At 37.5% G+C, this 24,725-nt stretch overlaps 1 protein-coding gene across 1 annotated transcript; it reads right to left on the bottom strand.

The window, feature by feature from the left end:
- SELENOF (selenoprotein F) lies at positions 1-24,527 on the bottom strand. The gene is made up of 5 exons (XM_007423785.4): positions 24,369-24,527; positions 22,034-22,201; positions 10,115-10,178; positions 2,245-2,294; positions 1-844 (listed from the first exon to the last, which is right to left on the bottom strand). Exons 1-5 carry the CDS (start codon positions 24,462-24,464, stop codon positions 713-715), a joined length of 510 nt encoding a protein of 169 aa, XP_007423847.3. The 5' UTR covers positions 24,465-24,527; the 3' UTR covers positions 1-712.
- Between the last annotated feature and the right edge of the window lie 198 nt (positions 24,528-24,725).

Raw genomic sequence — 24,725 nt, 5'->3', positions numbered from 1 at the left:
CATTATTTGTGAAGTAATTTATTGCCCTCTCAAATAATTTTCCTCTTCACTGAACTCATGTCTGCTGAAGATGATAAAACAATTTAGTGAAAGTACACCTGACATCAGACATACATATGCCTTCGTTTAAGGCTTTCTATGTAGTCATCATTAAGTGCAATTCCCCAGCATTCTCCAGTCATCCAACAGCATGAATCCCTCCAAAACCACACACCATTTTTTTTAAAAAAAGCAAAGGCCCATTATGAATATTCTCAGTTCTAAAAAAAAGGATAGTTAGGAAATACAAAATGCAAAGGAAGCTAGCAGGTATTTTGGGGGGAAATGGAAAATATCTTATTTGGTACCAATGTCCCATCCCTGTATAATGAGTGGCAGCATAACTAATGTGCACACTTATATGCAAAGACAGAACATTCACCTAATTATTTGGAGCTGACAAATAGGCTTTCTTCCAAGAAAAATAACCAAATTGTAACAATTTTCAGTATTTGCATCAGATTTGTATCAAAGCCTATCATTAAAGATCTCCATCTATAAAGGTGAACTGAACTGTACCTGACAGCCATTTGTTCAGCCTGCCAATTTATAAACTCTGCTTTGCTTGAAATTTCTTATAATCAATATCCATGTAATATGGGATATGGGATTATGATGATGAAAAGTAATATGAGAAATCAAGATTTCAATTCTTTGTAAAAGGAGGAAGTATTTAGAGACGTTCTAGCTTTTCATTTAAGAATTCTTCTACGCTGTCTGTATTCCATTTGAGGATGCTCAGTTCTTCGGCAATATTCCCACTGTCATCCAAGAGCTTCAGTATAGGGTCAGAGCCACGCACATACTGTAGAGAAAAATAAATTCAAGGTTACTGTCTGTCTGGATTAAAAACATTCAGCCTATTTTGCATGGTCAAATCTCATCTTCCCTGTCAAAGTTCAAATTTCAGTTTTATACTGAGTTAATTATTGTAGCCTGTTGTAAAGGCTGTTGTATTTATTTATGTTCTGAGGAAAAGGTCAAACACAGGGCAGTACTGCTTTAACTGAGTCTGGACAAAATTGGATCAGTGAATCCAAGTCTATGACCCTGACTGCAAAAAATACCATCATCAGAGATGAACATTAGATCCAGCAGAATTATCTGGATGTTGTCATTAAATAAAGCAGAGTTGTGGTTGGAGTAGAAAAGATCAAATATATATTATCACTCCTAATTTCTGTGTTATTCATTCAATGGAAAGCATAATTTTTGCTACAGAACATCAATGGAAAAGCTCTTGGCAACTGGATTCATGGAGTTAACAGAATTTAAAGGCACTTTGATACCATCATATAAATAATATTGAAAAATCATTACGGATAAAAATACTGCCCTCATATCTTTAAAATTTATAAATGAATCAGTACTAGTACAAGTTATTTTACATTGAGAAGATATCAATTCAACATTATTGCCTCCTTAAAAGTTAAATTTCTTTTTTATACAAGTAACCAAGCTAGTCACTATTTTATATTATTATTGATTAAATCTATCATTTGCATCTTTTGATATAAAATGTATACTTGAATTCTCTATATTCTTCTGAATTGTATGTTCTATATCCATCCACCTATTACTAACTGACCAGAAGAAGGGGGACAAAGGGGAGAACACAGTAAGAGAGCAGAAGAACGCAAACTTAACCATCAACTAGCACCCTTTAGAGCTGATAAACATGAAAAAAATATAAACCATGATTTATAATAAACAAGGCTTTATTCCCTTGAGAAAAAACTGAAAACACCAAACAAGGAGAAAATGTACAAGGGCGAACAAACTGTGAATGAAAACTTGCTATAAGAAGTTTTCTTATCAGCACAGGTACCATGACTCGTTAGGCATAAAAGATGGAAGTATGGAATTGGAAAACAGATTCACCTACAAAGAGTTCTTTGGAATCTCCCAACTCACATCTTGACTAGTGAATGAGAAGAGGTCTCTCCTTTTGTCCTTTTTGGTAGGCATATACTCTGGGTGTGCATGAATGTGTGTATGCATGTTCTTATAGAATATGTTGTAATAAAGTAGTTAGAAAATGGCTGAACATGTTCCTGGCTTGTTTAGTTGGACTTCCGCTCTCTATGCATGAAAGATTTCTAAATGCTTTATAATATTTTATCCCATATGAAGATATTATTTTATGAGTTTTTAATTAGAAAAAATAAAAAGGCAGTACAAGAACCAGTCAAAATCAATACTTACCTTAATCTGTAGTCCCCTGAACAGTTTGGGCTTGTCACTCTTGACAAAAGCTAGAATTCAAAGGAAAGAAAAAGGAATTCTAAATAAGTATAACTTCTCCAAGTAAATACTGTATTAGTTTTTATGCATTAAGGAATTTAAATGTTTATAGATTTAAAAGTCTAATTGGAAGGCAAAAATGAGTTTAGAATACTACTATGAACATCACATATTAAAGACAACTGAATGAGAATACCACCTCAAGAAAATAGATAGCCATTGAATTATGATTAGTGTCACAGGATATGAAAAAAGGGAGCACTATTGACCACCATAAAGTGCTTACAGTAATTTCTTATTCATTTTTCCTACCTAATACAGACATGCAAATGTTCTACATGTTTATCATGCATTATAGTATAGTCATAGCCATAGTATCCTACTCTATTGTCCTGGCCAGCATATGAATGCTAACGTGGCTGCATGTTGGATCAGAAGTAGAGAAAGCAGACAGGTATCATCAGGAAGTTAGCTGGCTAGATTTGCATATAACACTAAACCATGACGTAACAATGGGCTGATGAATAACCCACAGCTATTTATTTATCAACCTTACTTATATGCCATGGAATCATAATTGCCTCACAGTGGTTTGCAAAAAAGAAATAAAACCACTACAATATCAGCAGATCAAAATAATCAAACTAAAAAAATACAATAAAATAATAATAAATTAACAAATAAAACCCAATTCCAGCTGGCGCACAGTCAAGCCCTTTGAAAGAGTACAACCTTCACAACCTTCTGGAAAACCATTGCTAAGGGGGCCAAATCAGCTTCTAGAAGAAGGATGTTCCACAATATGGGAACCATGTTGAAAAAAAAATCATTTTCTGGCTCTTGTCCCCTTCACCTCACAAAATTTAGCTAGATTTATGAGATTTATCAAAGTGATGAACTATGGTATACCAACCACAGTGGCTAAGTTCACACACTATGCTAAATCAAATCCAAATAAATCCTATTATGTGTAATGCAATGAGTAAACTCAGCAACTGTCCAGATGAGCTGCAAATTTGCTTTGTTGACTGAAGGATTAAAAGCTTGCAGTATTTATAATAGTAGTATGGAATATTTCATCAACTCAAAGATATTCCTTTGTAGACAGATTTCTCTCTTGCTTTTTCAGTAACATGAGACAGACCAGTTCTCACTGTGCCAAGAACAAAATGAAGTAGGATGATAGAAATAAGTCTAATACCAGTGTTGCTCTGTCTGATGTCAATTCAAAACTATAAGACATATTGTATAGTTTGCAGCTTTCTCACACTAGTAAAAATGAACTGAGGCACCTTCTGGATTAAAAAAAGGCAATAAACAACCTGCTTTATTTTCTGTTGAGACACTCTCAATATGTGAAGTTATCTGAGGATGAGTAAGTGTCAAGAGAATTTTAATTTAAAAAAGGAAGAAGGAAAAAACAGTGATGCTAGATGAAAAATGCCATTTCCACTACAATAAATGAGATTTTATTAGTTTCTTGAGAGAAAATAGATATTTATCCTAAAACAGAAGTAATGAATCCATATCATGACAGCAGTAGGTTAAAATGAGAGAATGAGTGTGGAATTACAGGGATTTGCACAACATTCCATCCATTTGACAGTTAGGTTCAGGGCTGAGATATGCATGTTTCAGGCAGAAGTGATGTGTGTGTGAAACCAACCAGGCACCTGCTTTTTAGGGCCTTCACCATGATCTGCTTGGTGCTTCTTTAGTGCACAAACACTCACAATACTTACCTTTTAACCTTAAAGTAACTAATTTTTGTAACAAAAAATAATCTCTGGTAGACAATCTCTATATTTGAAAGCAACTGCTCTAATTCCAGGAACTGCAAACTACAAGCCCATTTTGGTGGATCTGAAGAATACTGCTCAGTTAAAACAAGTTTTCAGTTAAAAATAGACATGCTTTTGTAAGAAACAGACTACTACTGACAAGGGACAGTTGAGAAAGTATTTCAAATCTCAGCATTACTTTCAGTTATTTTATAAAATGAACTCTGGATAGACTCAGCAAAGATGTCATTTTGCTTTCTTATAGATAACATGAAATAATTAAATGTTAATACCCTACAGGTAGACCTTGCTTACCGACTGCCTCATTTAGCAACCATTCAAAGTTACAATGGCACTGAAAAAGTAACTTTATGACCAGTCCTTGCATTTATGACCATTGCAGCATCCCGTGGTCACGTGATTGCCATTTGCACACTTCACAACCGGCTTCTGATAAGCAGAGTCAACGGAGAAGCCAGCAATAAAATTGCAAATCGTGGTCATGTGATGTCTCACTTAACAACCACAGCAGAAGTTAAGGTCGTAAGCCTGCCACGGTCATGTGAGGTTTCACTTAGTGACTGTGGCACTTAGTGATGGAGTTGCTGGTCCCAATTGTGGTCACTACGTGAGGAGTACCTGTATTTGTTTTTAAATAAGTATCCCATTGTAAGAGAGGAACGGTATTAGGATCAAAGTGTTGACTATTTTATGTGGATCACAGACTGGTGCTCTTCATCATATTTGCTGTTTTTGTTTCAGTTTAACACTATTTGGGTATTTTATTTATGATTGTTGCCACATCCCTTGTTTCATGTTAATGTATCCTATTTTTGACATTTACTAACAAATATATTTACAACAGGACCTGCAGCGATACCTCAAGTGTTTTATACCCATTTTATATCTGAAAGAGTCAGTTTTGAAACATGATGGGCATTAATAAGGTGTTCCTTTGAAACAACTTCCTCTTTTAATTTCACTTCATACTCTAGTACATATTTCATCCAAATGCCTGTACAATGAAGGTTCTTTAGATTTTGAGATCACACAAATTACTGCTGGCTGTGCTAATGATCATCCACTTTAGATAATAATTTGTTTATATGAAAGCAGATTTAAATAATGTCAGTGGATAGAAACCCAATTAAATTATAGCATTCACCATCCATTCATCTATTGGAGCACTGCCTGAATAGATACATTCATTTTAAGCAATTTCAAAATTTAAATAAGAAAGTGATTCAAAAGGCCTCATAACTTTAATTGCTTTGCTTTAAACATTATGATTAAATAATTATTTAATAAATTAAATTATTCTTAAAATTATGAATTCAACAAAGAAATGAAGTTCACCTTTATATTGGATTTATATTAGAAACTAAAGTTGCTTGTTCCTCAGGAACTCAGTTTCATCTAAAAGTAACATGGAGCTAAAATCTAAAAAATCTGTAAATCAATTAAAATACCTTGACATGTCTGGGAAACTGAATTCCAGATTTATCAGAATTATAAAAAAAGACTGGAGTTGAATTGAAATGAAAGCCGTTAAGGATGGGACTTCCAAAGCATCTCTCTGACTGAAGCATTATTAGGAGCCTACGTATTTATTTGTTTCTACAGTTCTGGAGAACCAGTCTACAAAATATCAGTATGTATTTTTTATTCTTGCTTAATGTCTACAAGCTGTGAGGGCTTGGATGCACCAGCCCTATGTTCTCTACAGGATGGGGCAGAACAGGTTCAAATCAAATCCTTGCAAGACGGAGCCACTGCGTGTAGGTAATCTATTCAGTTTAGCTCAGTGGAGCAGAGCCATGGCTTGGGTGTCCTGCTGGACTCAGGAGGTGGAGATCATGGCCAAGGAGTCCTCTGTCCAGCTTTGGCTGGTATATCTTTCTGGGACCAAAAAGATATAGACAGTGACTCATGTCTTTATCACCTTACATTTAGACTGCTGCAATCTGGTCTATAGAATTTTGGCTTTGAAGATGACCAGAAACTGCAGTTGGCCCAAGGGCTAATAGGCAAGAGGAGGTATAGCAGCATAACATGGGTTCTTCTGTGGCAGCCTTCGCTGACAATATATTTTTGGGTGCAATTTAAAGTGCTGGATTTATATTCTAAAGCCCTACCTGGCTTAGTCCTCAAAGACCTTCAAGACAATCTCCCAGCCAGATGTGATCTGTCCGGTGCATTTTTCCCAGAAAATATGCTGAAGATCCTGAGGTGAAGGGAATCTACACACTTCTCAGTGGCAACCTCCTGCTTTGGAGGTTTGGAGCACCTTTTCCTCTGAGGTTCATGGGGCCTCTAACTTGCTGGCTTATAAGGCGCTAAAGAGCATTTTATTCTGTATGACTTTTGCACTAGTGATATGGACAGATTGCCTGAGATTATATAGGGCTAATGTGTCTTTTTTACTCTGTCTGTCGGAGTTACTTCTTATTGGTTGATGTTATTATTGTAAATGACCTAGAGTCTCTGGAGTGGGGTGATGCACAAGTTGCTATATGAATAAATAAAATGTTCATAGATCAGCACTGTCAATATGGTACAGCTATTCCTGTATCAAAACTTTCCAGCTAAACTGTAAGAACTACCCTTTATTATAAAAATAAAAATAATGTACTTAAGAGTACAGAAAACAAATGTCCCAGTTTTGGGATATTCAGTAATGAAAAAAAATGGGTTCCATCAGACAAAAGTAAACTTTAAAAAAAGAGATATTGCCTTGAGAGCCTTGGCAATAACAGGTTACACAATTCAATACAATCTAAAAATATTCCATCTTTTGAAGAAGCAGAATGACCTTCATCTAGTCTTACATTCTATTACAGTTATTCAAGTGACACGTAGAAAACAAAGCCCTCAGAACAAAACCAGTAATTCTTACTAGAAAATGGCTGGGTGCAGGTTAAGATCTAAGAGATGCTGAACAGAACAATTGTAACAAAATCTCTTACACTGAACACTTCTTAGAAATCTACTTACAGTGCATTTGGAAAGTATTCAGACCCCCTTCACTTTTTTCAATTTTGTTATGTTGCAGTCTGATACTACAATCGCTCAAATTCATTTTTTTTCATTAACCTACACTCAGTACCCCATAATGACAAAGTGAAAACAGAATTTTAGAAATGTCTGTAAAGTTATTAAAAAGAAAAAACTGAAATATCACATTGGCATAAATATTCAGACCCTTTGCAACAATACTTGAAATTTAGCACATGTGCCTCCCATTTCTCTGGATCATTGCTGAGCTGTTTCTACACCTTGATTAGAGTCCACCTGTGGTAAATTAAATTGATTGGACATGATTTAGAAAGGCACACACCTCTCTATAGAAGGCCTCACAGCTGACAATGCCTACTGTATCAGAGCAGAAGCCATGAGGTCAAAGGAACTGCCTGCAGAGCTCAGAGACAGGATTATTGCAAGGCACAGATCTGGGGAAGGCTACAGAAAAAATTCTGCTGCACTGAAGGTTCCCAAGAGCACAGTGGCCTCCATAATTCTCAAATGGAAGAAGTTTGGCACAACCAGGACTCTTCCAAGAGCTGGTTGCCTGGCCAAACTGAGCAATCGGGGGAGAAGAGCTTTAGTAAGAGAGGTGACCAAGATCCCAATGGTCACTCTTACTGAGCTCCAGAGATCCTGTGTGGAGATGGGACAAAGTTCCAGAAGGACTACCATCACTGCAGCCCTCCACCAATCTGGGCTTTCTGGCAGAGTGGCTAGATGGAAGCCTCCCCTCAGTGCAAAACACATGAAAGCCCGCTTGGAGTTTGCAAAAAAGCACCTGAAGGACTCTCAGACTGTGAGGAACAAGATTCTCTGGTTTGATGAAACCAAGATTGAAGTGTTTGGCCTCAATTCTAAACGGTATGTCTGGAGGAAACCAGGCACTGCTCATCACCTGCCCAATACCATCCCAACAGTGAAGCATGGTGGTGGCAGCATCATGCTGTGGGGGTGTTTTTCAGCAGCAGGGACTGGGAGACTGGTCAGAGTTGAGGGAAAGCTGAATGGAGCAAAGTACAGAGATATCCTCAATGAAAACCTGTTCCACAGCGCTCAGGACCTCAGACTGGGCTGAAGGTTCACCTTCCAGCATGACAACGATCCTAAGCACACAGCCAAGACAACACAGGAATGGCTTAGGGACAACTCTGTGAATGTCTTAAAATGGCCCAGCCAGAGCCCTGACTTGAACCCTATTGAACATCTCTGGAGAGACCTGAAAATGGCTATCTACCGACGGTCCCCTTCCAATCTGATTGAGCTTGAGAGGATTTGCAAAGAAGAATAGCCGAAAATCCCCCAATCCAGGTGTGCAAAGCTTGTCACGTCATACTAAAAAACACTCAAGGCTGTAATTGCTGCCAAAGGTGCTTCAACAAAGTACTGAGTAAAGGGTCTGAATACTTAAGTACATGTGATATTTCAGTTTTGTCTTTTTAATAACTTTACAGACATTTCTAAAATTCTGTTTTCACTTTGTCATTATTGGGCACTGTAGATTAATGAGAAAAAAAATGAATTTGAACGATTGTAGTATCAGGCTGCAACATAACAAAATTGAAAAAAGTGAAGGGGGTCTGAATACTTTCCAAATGCACTGTATATATACAGTATATTATCTATATTTCTATCTAGGCAGTCCCTGGGTTAAGAATGTCTGACTTATGGACAACTCATATATAACTATTATATATATACTTATGTGTAAGTATATACATATATACGTACATCCATATGTGTGTGTTCTTCACATACCCTCCTTTGCTTGATTGCATGCACTGTGCCCCCTTCACGCTATGCTGTGGCTCTGGGGCTTTTCAGGAGGAAGGAGAAAGCCAGCAACTTCCAACATGAACTGCAAAGTGCACACTGAAAGTGCCCCTGGAGAGTCCTCGAGCGAGCAAAGGAAGGAAAAAGGGTGCTGGTGTGTGCAAGTGAGTGAAGGGAGAAGGAGGGTGCTGGTATGAGGGAAGGAGGGCACTGATGTGTGCAAGTGAGCCAAGGAGGGAGCAGTGTGTGCGAGTGACTGAAGAGGGAAGGAGGGCCAAGAACCCCCTGAGCCGCAGCATGGCAAGCAGCCCCAGAGCTGCACAGTTCTGGGGCTGTTTGCTGCCCCTCAAGGCAGGGTGCAGAGTGGCCAAAAGGGGGGAGATGGGGGGAGATAGACGGGTGGGGGAAGTTGGAGGCAGTCCCTTACCGTACTGAGGCTCAAGGCTAGGAGAGACCGAGACTGGAATGGCTTGGATTGTGGTGGGTCCTTGGCTAACGATTGTTGGAATTTGCTTAACGATGGCAATGGGGAGTGCTGGGTTTGCCATCACTAAGCAATGCAGTCACGACATCTCACTTTACAACTGCATTGCTTAGTGATGGAAATTCCAGTCCCAATTGTGGTCATAAATTGAGGACTATCTGTTTTCTGGATGTTGTCTGCGAAACCTTGCCTGAATAAATTAGGCAATCGGTCCTCCAGATTGCCTATTCATTCCTTAAGCTGCCACAAGACTTTTTCTGGTTTTGTCATTTATTACGTAGATCTACATAATTTTTAAAAACTTGTGAAGTGCAGTGAACTTCTGTATAAAGTTTTGAAGATGAGACAATATTTTTCCCCAAATAGAAATTTAATAAATGAATAAATGAGAATGCCTCAGTTATTCATGATTTTTATTCAATCTGCTTTCCTTTAAATATACAATTCTCTCTTTCTTCATTTCTCAAATATGCTATTTCCTTTTTCTATAAATTGGAATTCAAATGTTTTATATAGTCATAGACTGGAAAAGATAAAACCCTCCAAATTTTGATGGATTACAACTCCCATCAGATTTCACTGCTGGCCATGCTGGCTACCACTGACAGGAACAAGAGGTCAAAATGTGGAGGAAAAACAGACTGACCATCCCTTATAAATTATTTGGGTATCTACACATACTATGCCAGACTAGACATTCCTTCAGAATTTAAACAAATTATGGGGTGTAACGACACTGAAAAGAAATACCAACCACTGCAATTGCACTTACCCTGAACCTGAGGGAACCTCCCCAATTTTCATCCACACACTTCAAGGATTGCTCCTGCATAGAGCTGTAAGAGATTAGTAACATATATTAACAATCTGAACCAACATTATTACTCATCGCATGAAGCATCAATCCAACTTTATATATATATATTTTATAGAAAAAAATTACGAAGATAATTGATGCACATGCTTGAATTTTATAATACATTGGTCGTCTAAGGATAAAGGACACCTCTAGTAAATTACTAACTAATAATGTTGTGCAAGACAGCACATTCTGCACATTACCTTTAAAAAACTGCCTACATTCTCTCCAGTTCACACAAAATTATGCAGAGGAAACATTCCCCTAAGAGACACTGAAAGCATGGACAGATGTCTAGGGACAATTTGGAGGGACAAGGGCTAACATACTTAGCCAGAATTATATTTAGATGCAATTCTAGATGGAGTGATAATCATACTACTGGATTCAGTCTATGCAATTCAATTCTAAGAAATTCTGGCACTTTTAATGATTTTTAAAAAACATTTTAGGTTGGTTTGAAAGACGGCTAAAAAAAATGGACCTAGCCATAGTAACACAAGCCTTGAATTTATTTCATTACAGTAGTATGTTCTATAGCCCACTGAAGGTAGTATGGAAACTGCCACTAATACAGCATGCAAAAGCTGGTAGGTACTCCTTGGGTTATGATGGCAATAGAGACCAGAATCTCCATCGCTAAGCAATGTGGTCATAAAGTCTGACATCTGCATTACTGCATTGCTTAGCAATGGCAATCCTGGCAGTCCCTGTTGCCATCGTTAAGCGAGGACCACGCAGGTCATTAGGCGAGGACCTTGCATGACCACGTCTTGGGAAGAGGCACTGAAACCATGTCCCAAGCAAGCAGCCGGAGTGCAAGAGGTACAGGCAGGTGGGTGCTACAGAGTATGGGCAGGCAGATGCTGGGGGTGCGTGGGCACTACGGAGTATGGGCGGGTGGATAATGCGGGCAGGTGCTATGGAGTGCAGGCACTGAAAGCGGGCACTACGGAGTACAGGCAGATGGGCAGATGAGAGCTCCATGCCACCTGGGGGCTCCTTATGAGAAAAAGCAGCAGGAACAACTTGCAACTTCCTGCCAGCTTCCCCACTGCTTATGGGAAGCCAGCAGGGAAGGTCATAAATGGCGATCATGTGACTGCAGGGTGCTGCAACCATTGTAACTGTGAGCTGGTTGCCAAGCGTCCAAATCATGATCACTTGACTGTGGGGATGCTGCGATGGCCACAACTTCGAGGACTGGTTGTAACTCCCCCTCATTCAGCACTGTCATAACTTTGAGTGGTCACTGAACGAGTGGTCATAAGGTGAGACTACCTGTACACTCATGGGACAAAGTGCTCAAATCATATTGATTTGCTATTTGTGACACTGGTTTTTGTTGTCTGTTTCAAAATCCAATTCAAGGTGCTCATTTTAGATTCAAAGCTTAAATGTGTAGTCCACATTATCTGAAGGACTGCCTGTATTTGTATGATCCTTCCCAATTGCTTAGATCAGGGTCTGAAGTCCTATTCTCTGGCCCACCAATGTTAGACTAATGTGTACCAGGAGGTAGGACTTTGTCAGTACCCTCACCACCCCAGTTTTAAAGACAGATTATTTTAATATTTTAAAATGTTTACCCAGGGGCTGCTATATTTAGCTGTTCCATTTTGTTTTGTTTCTATTTATCTCTATATGTTTAATCCTGTATGTTGCCTTAATGAGGTCAGTGCATCCTGACATGCTGCTGCTATAAAATGCATACATTTCATCAGAGTAGACTGATCAAACCTCATTCCAACCTAGTTCAAGCATGGTATGGTTAGCTGTGCTTTCTGTCATGACAGCTACTGTGTTGCCTGCTTCCTTCACCTTGGGTGGGGAGCAGAAAGCCCAGGGACCGCAACACAGGCAAAAGCCTTAGAATCTACTCACTGCCACATTCTCTTTGTGATCTTTTCAGTGTTTACTGTTTAGAATGCCTTGCCTTCCAGGTAAAGGAATTAATAGGCCAAAAGGTACAAGTTACTGAAATATAAAACTACGAACATGATTTAATTAAACAACACAAGGAAACCTACAAGAAAATGCATATGAAGATATTACATTAGCAAGACACATTCAAAACAACAGAGCCAAAATGCAGAAATTCATCACAGTTAGTACTGACCAAGCAGCTAAAAGGTACCAGTGAAAATGATACAATGCATTTTGGAAATGCAGATAAAAGAGAAAGCTTATTTAAAGGTACTTACAGTATTTGTAGTTTATAAAGATGGAATTTTATTATTTGTATCACTGGAAAATTATCTAATACAGGTAGTCCCTGCTATCTGACCATATTTGAGACCGGAATTTAGGTCGTTAAGCGATATGATCATTAAGTGAATTATTACGTGACTGCTTCACTTCACGATGGCAATCCCAGCACTCCCAGCTGCCATCGTTTAGTGAGAATCATGGGTCATTAAGTGGACAAATCCCAGGTAAAATGTGCAGGGATGCCTCAGGGGATGGGGAGGCCCAGTGCAGACCACGTGCAAGTTGGGGAGGTGCTGCAGTGCGGCACAAAGCTGCAGCTGCCCCTGGAAGCCTCAGCCAACCCAGCAGTACCTATGACTGCAAGGGCGCTGCAACTTCCCCCACCTGCCTATCTCTGCCCCATCTCTGCCCTTTCAGCTGCCCTGCACAGCAGCACTCAGGAACAGTGCTGCTGCTGCCACTGAGAAATAAAGCCCTCATGCCTCACACCCCACACCACTGGCCTTTGCTGCCTCACGCTGTTCCCATCCTCCGATTCCTCACCTGGCCTTCATCGCCTTGCACCGTCCCCCTCGCGCTCTTGTCCTTCCATTCCTCACCTGGCCCCTCTTTCCTTCCTTAAACCTGGCGTCCGCTCCACCCATTCCTTCCCGAAGCCACATGTCCCATACCTTCTGGAAGCCACGCCTCTCCTTCCCTTCCCTGGAGTGTTCCATTTTTGTGAGATCTGGAGAAGACCAGAAGGTTTTTGAAGGATTGCGAGACTTCAGCCCTAGCCCTGAGGCCACTGAATGCTGCTGTGCAGGGCACCCAAAAAGGCATAGCTGGGGGGAGATAGCTGGGTGGGGGGAGGTGCAGCACCCCTGCGGTCGTAAGTGTGGGTGGGCTGCCAAGTGCCCGAATTTTGATTGTGTGACTGCAGGCGCGCTATACAGCCGTATCTTCAGGCATGAGTTAAGTCCATTTTTTCAGCGCTGTCGTAAATTCAAATGGTTGCTGAATGAATGGTTAGATAGCAAGACTACCTGTATATCCAAAAACAATGAAGTCAGGCATATTTAAATCCTACTGATTTCAAGGGAGAATTATGCAGACTTTAACAGCTAAATCCATAAACATCTCCTCAAGAGGGAAGTTTATATCTGCAAGCTAAATATTCCATTGAAATCAGTGAGAAAGGGAAATGCTTAATTCTTGCTCAATCACATCTACCTGCTTATTGACTGGCTCAGTCTTTCCTCTAAACCAGACATTTATTGTAGCTCACCCATGTCTTCTCATTATTAAAATAAAAATGCATATAAACTTTTTTTTTAAACTGGCATCTTGCATTTCAACATAATTTAGTACTCCAAGCTTATATTTATTTCTATATTTCACTAAATTATCTCTTCTGAAATCCTGGCAAACTGATAAATAATACATAATGTAAACCATCTCCAAGAGAGCCTCCATTTCTAAACTAAATGTTGATTGCAGGACCTGAGAGACTCATGACCAAATCCCTATTCAACTATGAAGCTAACAGAGTCATCCCAGAATATTCAGCATTTCAACTATATATCTACTTCACTGGATTGAGATGAAAATAAAATTGTAAGTGTATTTCGAAGGACGAGCAGGAATAAAGTTCAAGCTAAAAATGAATCTGGGATGAAAGTCAAGAAAGAAAATCCTGTCCTTTCCTTATTCTAGAATGAACCTTTCCCATTTCTAGCCCTATTACAAGACATTTCTCTTCTTCTTCACATCCCAGTTATAGGATCACATGACAACTTAACATGGTGGATGAATATCAAGGCTTTATCTCTAGCATAATAGTTATACTTTCAAGAGAACATTGTTTCATTTGTTGATGTTATAAAAAAAAATGAGGAAAAATGGGAAGAAGTACTCCCATTGACATTGCCATAACTAAGAGAATCAGGTCCATTGTGCAATTAATACTATTTTGGTAAAGCCTGCAGCAGAAGCCTAGAGGCATATGGTCTATAGGAAACTAAAAATAACAGTCAAAATCCTTAAAGGTGACAGCTATATTTTAATTAGTGTAGCAGAAAGTGACTTTAAAATGAAGCAAAATCAGGTCATAGAAAGTAATATTAGCCTAAAGCACTAAACATATTTTATTGTATTATCAGTACCAGGAACTGGCGGCTCTTCATGGCAACTTGGTTTAAATTATTCTCAAAGATCTGTTTTCAACTATTTCTATTTCTCTTATCTATTCCCTTCATGTACAGGTTTTTTCCCCCTTTTTTTGCAAGAGAACATTTACTGGAAGAGTGAAATTATGGAATCTTTGTAGAAATAATTTCCTTATATTGTAATGTTAACATTGATAATGCAAAGGAGTACTTCTACTAAGTAGCTTACTTGGCTTCTGGGCATTCTCAGATCACTGTTCTACATGCATTGTCTCATACTATTTGTTGTGCAAACAATGTCTTTCCATATTAGCCCCAATGCCTGGTCAATGATGGAAACTTAGAAATGGGAAGCTGTTTCAGAGCAGCTGTTGACAGTTGACCATTAGGCAAAAATAAAAATATATATATACACATAACAGCCTTTGGGCTGCCAAAGGTTCTATTCCAAGAACAGAAAAAGGCTTCACACTAAGTCTCCATTACAATGCTTTGGAGAATGATGCCAGTATGCTTTTCTTCCTCCCTCCCAGAATGGGGAAACAGAGATTTGTCATGAGAAATTCATTATGGAGCCTTGAAAAGCACTAGGAGCAACCATCTGTTCTGCTTCAGCCCTTGCCTTTTAAAAAGACCACGCATATGAGTATATGCATATGAGTATGCACTCTTGATTACAATCTGCAGATATCTGACACAGCATACTAAAAAAGAAGCATTATGTTTTAAAAAACAATGAAAGCATGTGTGTGCTGAATTCAGAGAAGGTTCATAAGAGAGAGTATACAGATGAATGTTTGTGAATGGACTCACAGCTGGAATTTGGCTGTATGTTTCAGTTCAGTAATTCCTGTTGTCCAAGAAAGAGGCAGACATTCTGCTTTAAAAGCCAGTTGTCTTTCTGATGAAAATTGTTGTTGTGAAAGCAGAAAGCAAAGCCTCAGATTCACATACTTGTTCCATTTCAGAACCCACCTGATCAGATTAGCAGACAACAGACTTCTTAGATTAATGTGTGTGTGTGTGCGCGCGCGTGTAGGTAATAGGTAGTCCTCACTTAACAACCATTTGTTTAGCAATGGTCTGGAGTTACGATGCCTTGGGAAAAGTGCTTCATAACTCCTGGAGTCATGTGATTGCGATTTGTAACATTTTTACGGTGGTTATTAAGTGAATCACTGCAGTTGTTAAGTAAATCACATGGACATTAAGCGAATCATGTGGTTGTTAAGCAAATTCCAGGAAAAAATGTCCATTGGGAAAGCTGGATTCACTTAACGACAGCAGTGATTTGCTTAAAGACCATCATAAAAAGGCTATAAAATCAGCTCCAATTTGCTTAACGACAAAATCACTTAGCAACCTAAATTCTGGTCCCTGTTGTGGCCGGATAGTAAGGACTACCTGTATGTTTGTGTGTGTGTGTATGTGTGTGTGTGTGTGTGTACACACATACATGCGCACGCATGCACACACACGCACATTATCAGACTAATCATTAGATTCACTCTTGTTTATAAATGAAGTTCTAACAGTGAAGAATATCAGAAACTACTGGATTAGTATTAGAAATTAGAAAATGCAAGTTAAAGAATGTATTAACTAAAGGATAATTTCAAAAGAGTTGACTGTCACTAATAAGCAGGAGGGAAAAGTCAACTCAAAAGTGCAACAGATCCATCATACAAGTCTGTTTTAATGCTAGGTTTTATTTGTCTGGGCAGTAGCTTACAAGACTGAAAACAAAATGTTGTGAGAAGGCCGTAAGTAACTGAAACTTTGGCAGGCTTAACTTTTTCAAAATAGTATAAACATACATGCACGGACAGACATACACATATACACACACGCCTCCATTTCAGATGATTTAATAGATTTTTATTTTTTTTTTCAACAAATACTTTCAAGGTAATCATCATTTTGAAAAAAAACTACAAACATAATTTTCAATGGAAATCTCACCATTTAAACAATAATAATATTGTTTCAGTGGGCTATATAAGTCTAAGAACATTTTTAATTTCCATATGTAACTGCAATTCAGTCTATAACATTTAGAACAGCTCCTTCTGATTATCAGATTGATTTATAATTAAGAACACTGCTTTTAATATAGTCAGATATAGGGAAACAGAGATTTTTAAGCATGGCTGTTTATATCAATGGCAAGGTGTTGGTACTTTTCCTTGCTTTAGTTTGAAGCAGTTACTTTGGCCTCCATTTCACCCTTCCTTCCATTTTTCAAGAAGCCAGCATTATTTTGTGCTACTGAAACAGAGGCTTACAATGTTCAGCTGCCTAAAGTAATGCTGATAAAGAAAGCTTCTAAATTAGCCTGAAAGTGGAGCTAAGAGTTTCAGACACTTAAAGTAAAGAAGTGTATTGCTTGGTACAAATATACCTGAGTCAGGATAAATTTATTATGACCGAAATATTTTCTTTTTTATAAGCTGTAAACTGTACAAAAAAAGAAAACTTAAATGTCTAGCATTCCCCTGGGATGCAGTATAAAGAGGATAAAATCTTAATATTCCCTGATATAAAAGGAAATATCCTACCACTTAATGGGAGTTATGGAACTCCATAGCCAGTGCTCTAATCATGTGCTAATTTGTCTAACTAGCTGAGTGGGAATATGAGGACATATGTCCCAACACGCACCTGATTAATCCTGCATGCACTCCTTGATCCAGCAACAGATGTACATGCAGAAGCCTGCTCCAATGTGAAGGCAGGAGGAATAATGGTCAATGTACTCAACATTGCACAATGATTTAATAAGTACATTATGGAGAGGGTTTAATCCTGCAAACATCTGTCATTATATTTATCAAAATTTATAACTATGAAATCTACATCTTCCTCTAAAATGTGTGTGGAAGGTGCTTATTTTTAAAAGTTTTATGTTGCCTTTCCAAACCACATTTTCACTGGATAATTTAAAATGCATTAAAGTTACAAGATTATAATTCCGAACAAAAATAAAATCTACAATAAAATAAACAAATTAATAAAATATCATTAATATATTTAAAAAGAATAAAAATATATTTGTCAATGCCGGATGTCTTTCACTGAGGAGATAGGAGAATTTTAACTAATTAAAAAGTATGTCTGTGCAGAACAGAGTTAACTAGCTTAGTAATTCACAATGTAGTGATCACTACTATGTTGGATGGCTTCACTGGATAGATCTAAGGAAGACAGGCTTTCAATAATTACTAGTCATGATGGGTGTAACAATCAATTAACATTTATTTGATCACATTCCATTATTTGGATACTATTATGTGTTAAAATCCAGTTTGGCACATTAAGAATAGTTCTAAAATGCAGTCTTGTAGAAGGACTAAAACAAAGATAATGCTGAAACAATTATATATCTAAACAATTGTGTAACATGTATAATACTATATATAGCTAACAATAAACTAGTTTCTACATGGGAGTTAGTATACTGGTATTCTAACAGCTGTTTCCCATGTATGCAGACTCCTTTTTTGATTATAATAATAAAATCTAATACAAACAAATTTAAAAAGAATAGAAAGAAAGGATAAAAAGTGCAAGGAAAGAGAAAAAAGAATATAATAAAGAGAAAAGAAATAAAGAAGTGACTTCCAACCTTCATTACAAGAAGTATGAACAAAATTAGCAACTCTTCACCACCTCTAAGGTTACAAACTATTATCTATTTATCCCATATCCCATCCTTATCTATAGACAAATCCATAAAGCATCATCTTTTCCCATGTATGCACACTTCTCAATAAAAATGATAATCACAGTAATGAACCAATGTATTAACTATCCATTCTCTTATTCAATTTGTAACTGTGTTAATTATGCTCTGTACTCTCTTGATGTTTGCCTTGACGTCATATTATTAACTTTATTAAATTAGCATGCAATACATACCCTTTCACATCAAACGAGATTTGATTCTTCAATGACAAGGCCCAAAGAGTTGAGCCAAAAGGCAAATCAAGAAAATAACAGGAATAAGAGTGTGTGAAAGGTCACCAGAAATTCCTTAGCCTCTTCCTTATACTTACACTTAAATATGCTATTATTAATCTTACTTGACTGGTAAAGTACTGATTGTGTTTTGATATATAGCTTATATAGGAAAAAAATCAGAGATCACTGATTAGCACTCACTTTACGCTGAGGAAAGACAATGTCTCCCTGGGCAGGAAGAATATGGCAGCAATTTCTTCCTCTGTGTAGAGAACAGTTGTATAACTTACTGTAAAGTCCTTTCAGGTCATTGGAAAATGGACCAATATGATAGGATTTATGCTACCTCTTCTATCCAGAAGACAAGGCTTAATTTTTTTTTTCCTGTCCTGTGCAGAAAGCTCCCTGCCTTCAATCACATGCACTGATTTTAGCAAAGTATTGTCCTCTTTTATAGCATATTCCAATATAACAACAAAACTTCCAATTTTGCCACAGTAAGTCCATTCTCAGTCACCAGATAGAGAGCCAACAGGAAACAGATATACGACAGCAGTATTCCCACTAACAGCACTTTTCACAGCACAGAGTGGCTAAAGGCTGTTAGAGAAGGTGAACTTATCTATTTTGCAATGTGTTATAAAGTTAGATAGCTCCACTCAGGGAGCCAGTTACTTTTTTTTTTTTTTTTAAATTAATGAGACTCCTGTTCCTGGGATAGGAAGGCTCCCTTTTCTTAGTGTCAATAATAGTCCCAGGATGCTTGATTGGGATGTATAACTAGACCTCTGACAAAATAATCAAACTTAGAATGTCATCCAGCAGGATGTTTTCTGCCATTAACTTTAATATCTATGTCCTGAAATTCTGATTAACTTATCTGGAGGCCTGAGACCTGTCCAATCTCTGTTTTCCTTTGGAACCATAAAAAATATAGTAAGCACAACAAAGATGACCATTTTTGGTTGTGTACCAATGTCCAGTAATGTCCCCCCCACCTTCATCGCATTTCCCTTTGTTCTTGAAGATGGGGATGGTAGAAACCCACCTTGTGGCTTTTCTATGAGTTCTAGTACATTTCTTGTAAACTCTACTGTAAAACCCCACTAGCCTATCTCTAGAATCCAAATTTCCACAGCTGCCTGAACCCCTGGGAGGTAATGGTTTTATGCTGAAAGGTATGTATCTTGATTCTTGTCTCCTCTGCATGGTCTATTGGATGAGTATTTTCACTGCTGAGGCAGAGGGCTGCAGCATGTGCTTCCATATCTGCACAAAGCCTTTTCAGCCTACACAAAAGGCCGCTATAGATCTTTCCTTCCATCCGCTGTAGATGAGGTCTTCTTATTCTTGCTTTTGCTGATTCCACGGCCTCTCTAAACAGCTTCATCCCTACCTAATTAGGGCTTCACAGTGAGATTGCCTTTCAACCTCTATATCTGAACTACAGACCTCAAGTGCCATTGTTCTTGGTGTCATAGATCCAGCTGCTAATAGTTGGCAGTCCATATAGGTATACCAGAAGTTTTGCTGCTCTAACCAGTTTACTGATATCTCTTAGTTATTGGCTTCTGCCAGTACTTCTCAAAGGAAATAATGTATTCTCTCTACTCAAATTCTTTTCCATGACTGTCCCTGTTCTCTGGAACGATCCCCCTCTGTTATACAACGGGCCTAAGTGTTAGGATATGGCTTTTTCCCACAGTCAGTTTGCTTGTGATAGGGGAAGCCAGCAGATTTTGGCCTCAGAAATGTAATCAGTTCCTGTTCTATTATAAATCTTTCCCCAATCTGGCTCCATAAAAGACAGTACTAGTCAAGAGGAGAAAAATAAGGGGAGACAAAAAGGGGGAGGCAAATTAAAGGTTGAACACATAGACCCTCACTTTCCTCTTCTCTTGAAAATCCACTCTAAGCATTACACAATCTAGGTAAGCACATGATAATGAATAAACATCTTTCATTTATATTTTAAAGATTCATCAGCATGATTTACACATCAGTGCCACTTCATCTATTAGTTGGCTAACTCACCAAAATCTTGATGGCCAATGCTTAAAATACATATGAAATATAGTTTCAAATATTATGTGATTATATATTATAATGTGATTATCATTTTTATTCAGTCCAGACATGATAAAAGTCATAATATTAAACTAAAATTTAAAAAGAGTTAACACTGATAATGGGATATAAGCAACAATGGGCTAGTTCAGACATTGTCATATATCAGTTATTACAGTGACATGCAATAGTTATCTGTGGAAGTCAATGTGTTTAACAGTTGCTCATACGATGTTTAATAAAAACTGTCAGCTTTTAAAATAACAAAGTTGTCAAGAAGTCTTCACTCATGCCTTTTTAGAAAGACACAATATTCATAGAAGCTTCCAACTATGTAACTCTGAAACCTCTATAAATAAATCTGAGATACAAATTTTGTTTCTTGAAACAGAATTTCTGAATTATCAAGCATACAATTCAAGGCACAGGGCACTCGCAACATAATGATTATTGAGAACCTATCTACTAAAAGTAGAAGATTAATTTTCTATAAAACAATGCAGATTGGAGATTATCCCAGGGTTTTTATCCTTCATGATATTGAAGACAGGTTGTTACTTCACTTTATTTGAAGCCAATTGCACAATGGAATTCTTTCAGAAACCTCTTTACAATGAACTGAGCATTCTTATCACCCTGGTCCAGCACAAGATAATTATACACAGAAATTACTTCTCTGCAAAGATTTCATTACTATACTAACAAATATTATGTTTTTAACTTCATTTAAATGTGTGGCATCTGATAATGTTTTTACTCAAGAATGGAAACATACATTTCCATTTGCATTTCAAACAGATGGGAATAACTATTACCAATAATCATACAACTAATTGGCTTCTCCTGAAGGCCAGCAAGAACAGTTAAAGAGAAACAGTTTACCACAAGCCAAAATGGAAATACTCAGATCTGAACTACATGTTTTCCTCCCTTCAGGTAGGAGAAATAAATACTCTTCAAATCTATTACAAAATGCAAAGCAAACATGTATGCTGCATTTATTACAGCATCAATGAATATTTGGCTTTTGCCCTAAAGGCTGGCATTTTATACTTTAAAGGAAATATAACTGTTTAACAAATTCTATTGAACTTTTCCACTAAAACAGTAATCTGTTATTAAACTAACAATTGGAATCTGCTCAGCTTTCCCTTCAGCTGACTGTATTTCATCTAACATCTGATTGTATTTCATTTTGCTCAAACTTAACAGAGTCCCCCAAGATACAGAAAGCAGACAGTCCCTCAAGAAACAGAAAGCAGACAGCCAGCTGACTCATGTTTGACATTCATGTATTAGGGAAATCAGTGTAATGTTAACAAATGAAAATATCAGCAACCTTTTGTGGCCAAAATTTACAGTAATAAAATTTAATAAAAACTCTCAATGTAGATAATATTGTGACACAGGAAAGTTACAGTTTTTTATGCATAATGATGAAACCTACCTTTCTAGTTTCAGAATGAACTTCTTCTTGGCAGCACTTTCTGCAGAATGGATCCAACTGACTCAAGCCAAACTGACCAAGAAGGTCACAAGAACTGCACAACAAGTTACTAGAAAAGCCAAGATCTCTGCATGCCTCTGATGATAATTCTGCTCCGTAAGCAGATATCTGAAATCATATAAGATTTACACAACCAATCACTTTAACACAGATATCTGTAACAATTCAGTGTCCATAGGTAACAGTTTCTAAATAACGTATTTTCAAGATCTTCCATTTCCCATGGCATACAAGAAATCATACAAAGGAATTTGTTTTAAAATATGGACCAAGTATGATCATAGTTTCATAAAATAAAACAATACTACCTACATTAATAATCCATCAATAATTGAGGTCATTGGCTTTAGACTAATAGTATTAATAGTTCAAAAAAACATATACAAGTGTCAATAATGAAGTACACACACACACACATTAAAAAGAAGGCAATACTAAACAGTTTACCAAGGCAAGCATTCTCCATTCTTTGAATCTGCAAACATATTTGCCATTTTATAATATGCTATATAGTTACTAAACAACTGCCATGTGATTTGAGCCAGTTAAAAATGGCTGCCATATGATCATAACCAGTCACAGAAGAAGGAAATAAAAACTAGCTATTCAAAAGCAGACTATAAAAATTCACAGTAATTTACCATTCCTACCTTATGTCACTAAAACTTACTCTAAATTAACATATACATACCTGGTAATATCAAGAATTATCACACAACAATATGGTTCCAAAACTCAGACACTACATAAATTTTCATGATTTTTTATAGGATGCCAACAAAAGACATAACACATCATCATCAGATGATTGTTTGGGGGGAACTCTTACAAAAACATGGCAATCTATATTTTTATACTATGGAAGTTTCAGCAAGTCTTTTACTGTGCAGTCTATAAACAACATACATTTTAATTTGGTCATTATTTTGAGAGGACCCAGGTAAAAGGGAACTATATTCACTAGAATTTAATTCAGTGTATTGAATTGTACAGTATACAATTTCACTGTATTTATTTGCTGTATGGAAATGTTTACTGCTGCAGGAAGTGTTTTCTCTCTCCTGTCTAAGTTTACATACTGCACTAACCATAAATATAACTGTTATATTTGATTTTAGCTCAACATGTTATATGAGCTAGCCATAGTAATTTGAAAATCAGCTTATGGCTTTGTATACTGAAAAGCCCAGCTTTTCAAAATGGTAACATGAATTTATGCAGAGCTGGTGAAGGTGGTAAGCTCTTGATTTAGTAATTAAATGTTTATCTTGTTCCTCAAAGGAGCTCATCTGCTTTATTTTCATAACTGTCTTGCAAGACAGATTGGGTTGAGGGCTAGTGAGTAGACGAAGGTCATTCAGGAAGCTTTTTGCTGAATAGAGGCTTTAACTTGCCACTCCAAAGTCTTACTTGCTAGGGTGAAAACATAGTATAAATGCCCACAAAAACTGCTACTATGGGGGGGACAGGGAGATTTGCCAACTTACAAATGCTCCTAGATGGGTGTGTCAAGTCACAAAACTCTAGAATTGCTACTATTTACAGTGGGGCTCAACACATTTATTTCCCAAGCCTTTTAACACCAATGTTATAGCTTCAGTTACTATATATAATTGGCTGGATTTTTTATTTCTGTTTCAACTGGGTGTTAGTGATTTTACTACTGACCTATAAGCCACCTAGATCTATAAGCTACCGAGATGCCTGTGATTTTAATGCTGGAAATTAAAGGTCTAATCATACCTAAGAGAGTCGTTGAAAGTGGGGCGGCATACTAAATAAATAAATAAAATTTAATCTAATTAATTACGTAAAAGTCCTATTAGTTTTACTTCCAAGACATCTGTTCCAAAGTATCCATTAATATTCATATATCAACAAGTTAATATTTTTTCTTCAATATGTTCCGCAGTATGACTAAGAAGTTAAAAAGGGGGTGTATCCAGTTTAGCCAATGACGAACATCAAAATAATTATACCGAATCGATTAAAATAGATTTAGTCATACTTATTCGAGTAAAACCACGACGAACTTACGTTGATTTCAAAGTGTTTAACTTCGGTATTACAAGGACCGTATCCAGTTTAACTTTTACTTTTAAAAAAATCTAATGTACCTGCACAATGGAACCGTTTCGACACGACACGGAAGTCGAAGAAATAACAAGTCAGAAATACTGACAGAAATAAGTTCGCCACAAGACCGCCCTCCCCGTTGTTGGCTGCTCCCCAAGCTCATAGTCGCTACTCTCCTACTTCTAACGGTGCTTCTTACCGCCTGAAGCGTCGCTAGCAACCAAATCCAATAGCGCCCAAGCCCCATGGCTCCGTCTCGAATCGCCATGTTGGCACAGACCGGCAGCATAGGCATCCCATTGATAGGCCCCTAAACCGACAGGATGACTGAAGTACTGCCTGGTTCGAGCAAAGAAAATATCTATAAAGTTCTCCCATACACATGGAACTGACCAGTAGAAACATTCGAAGAGGGAAAGAACATGCGTGAATTTGCAAGAAGCAATTCTCATGCCTTCAAGGGCGACTCGCTCCCGCTTCTTTTTTTCAGGCATCTTTTAAGACGCTTTGGAATAGGTCTAGCTTCTCCCCTATCGAACGGTTCATGGAGATTAAC

The sequence above is a fragment of the Python bivittatus genome, unplaced genomic scaffold (genome assembly GCF_059951505.1).
Source record: "Python bivittatus isolate LINGU-HERP-01145 unplaced genomic scaffold, Pbiv_v1 ctg000700_np1212, whole genome shotgun sequence".
In the NCBI taxonomy this organism is placed as follows: Eukaryota; Metazoa; Chordata; class Lepidosauria; order Squamata; family Pythonidae; genus Python; species Python bivittatus.
Note: the sequence above shows the minus strand (reverse complement) of the source record. Positions and strands in the feature narration are given on the sequence as shown.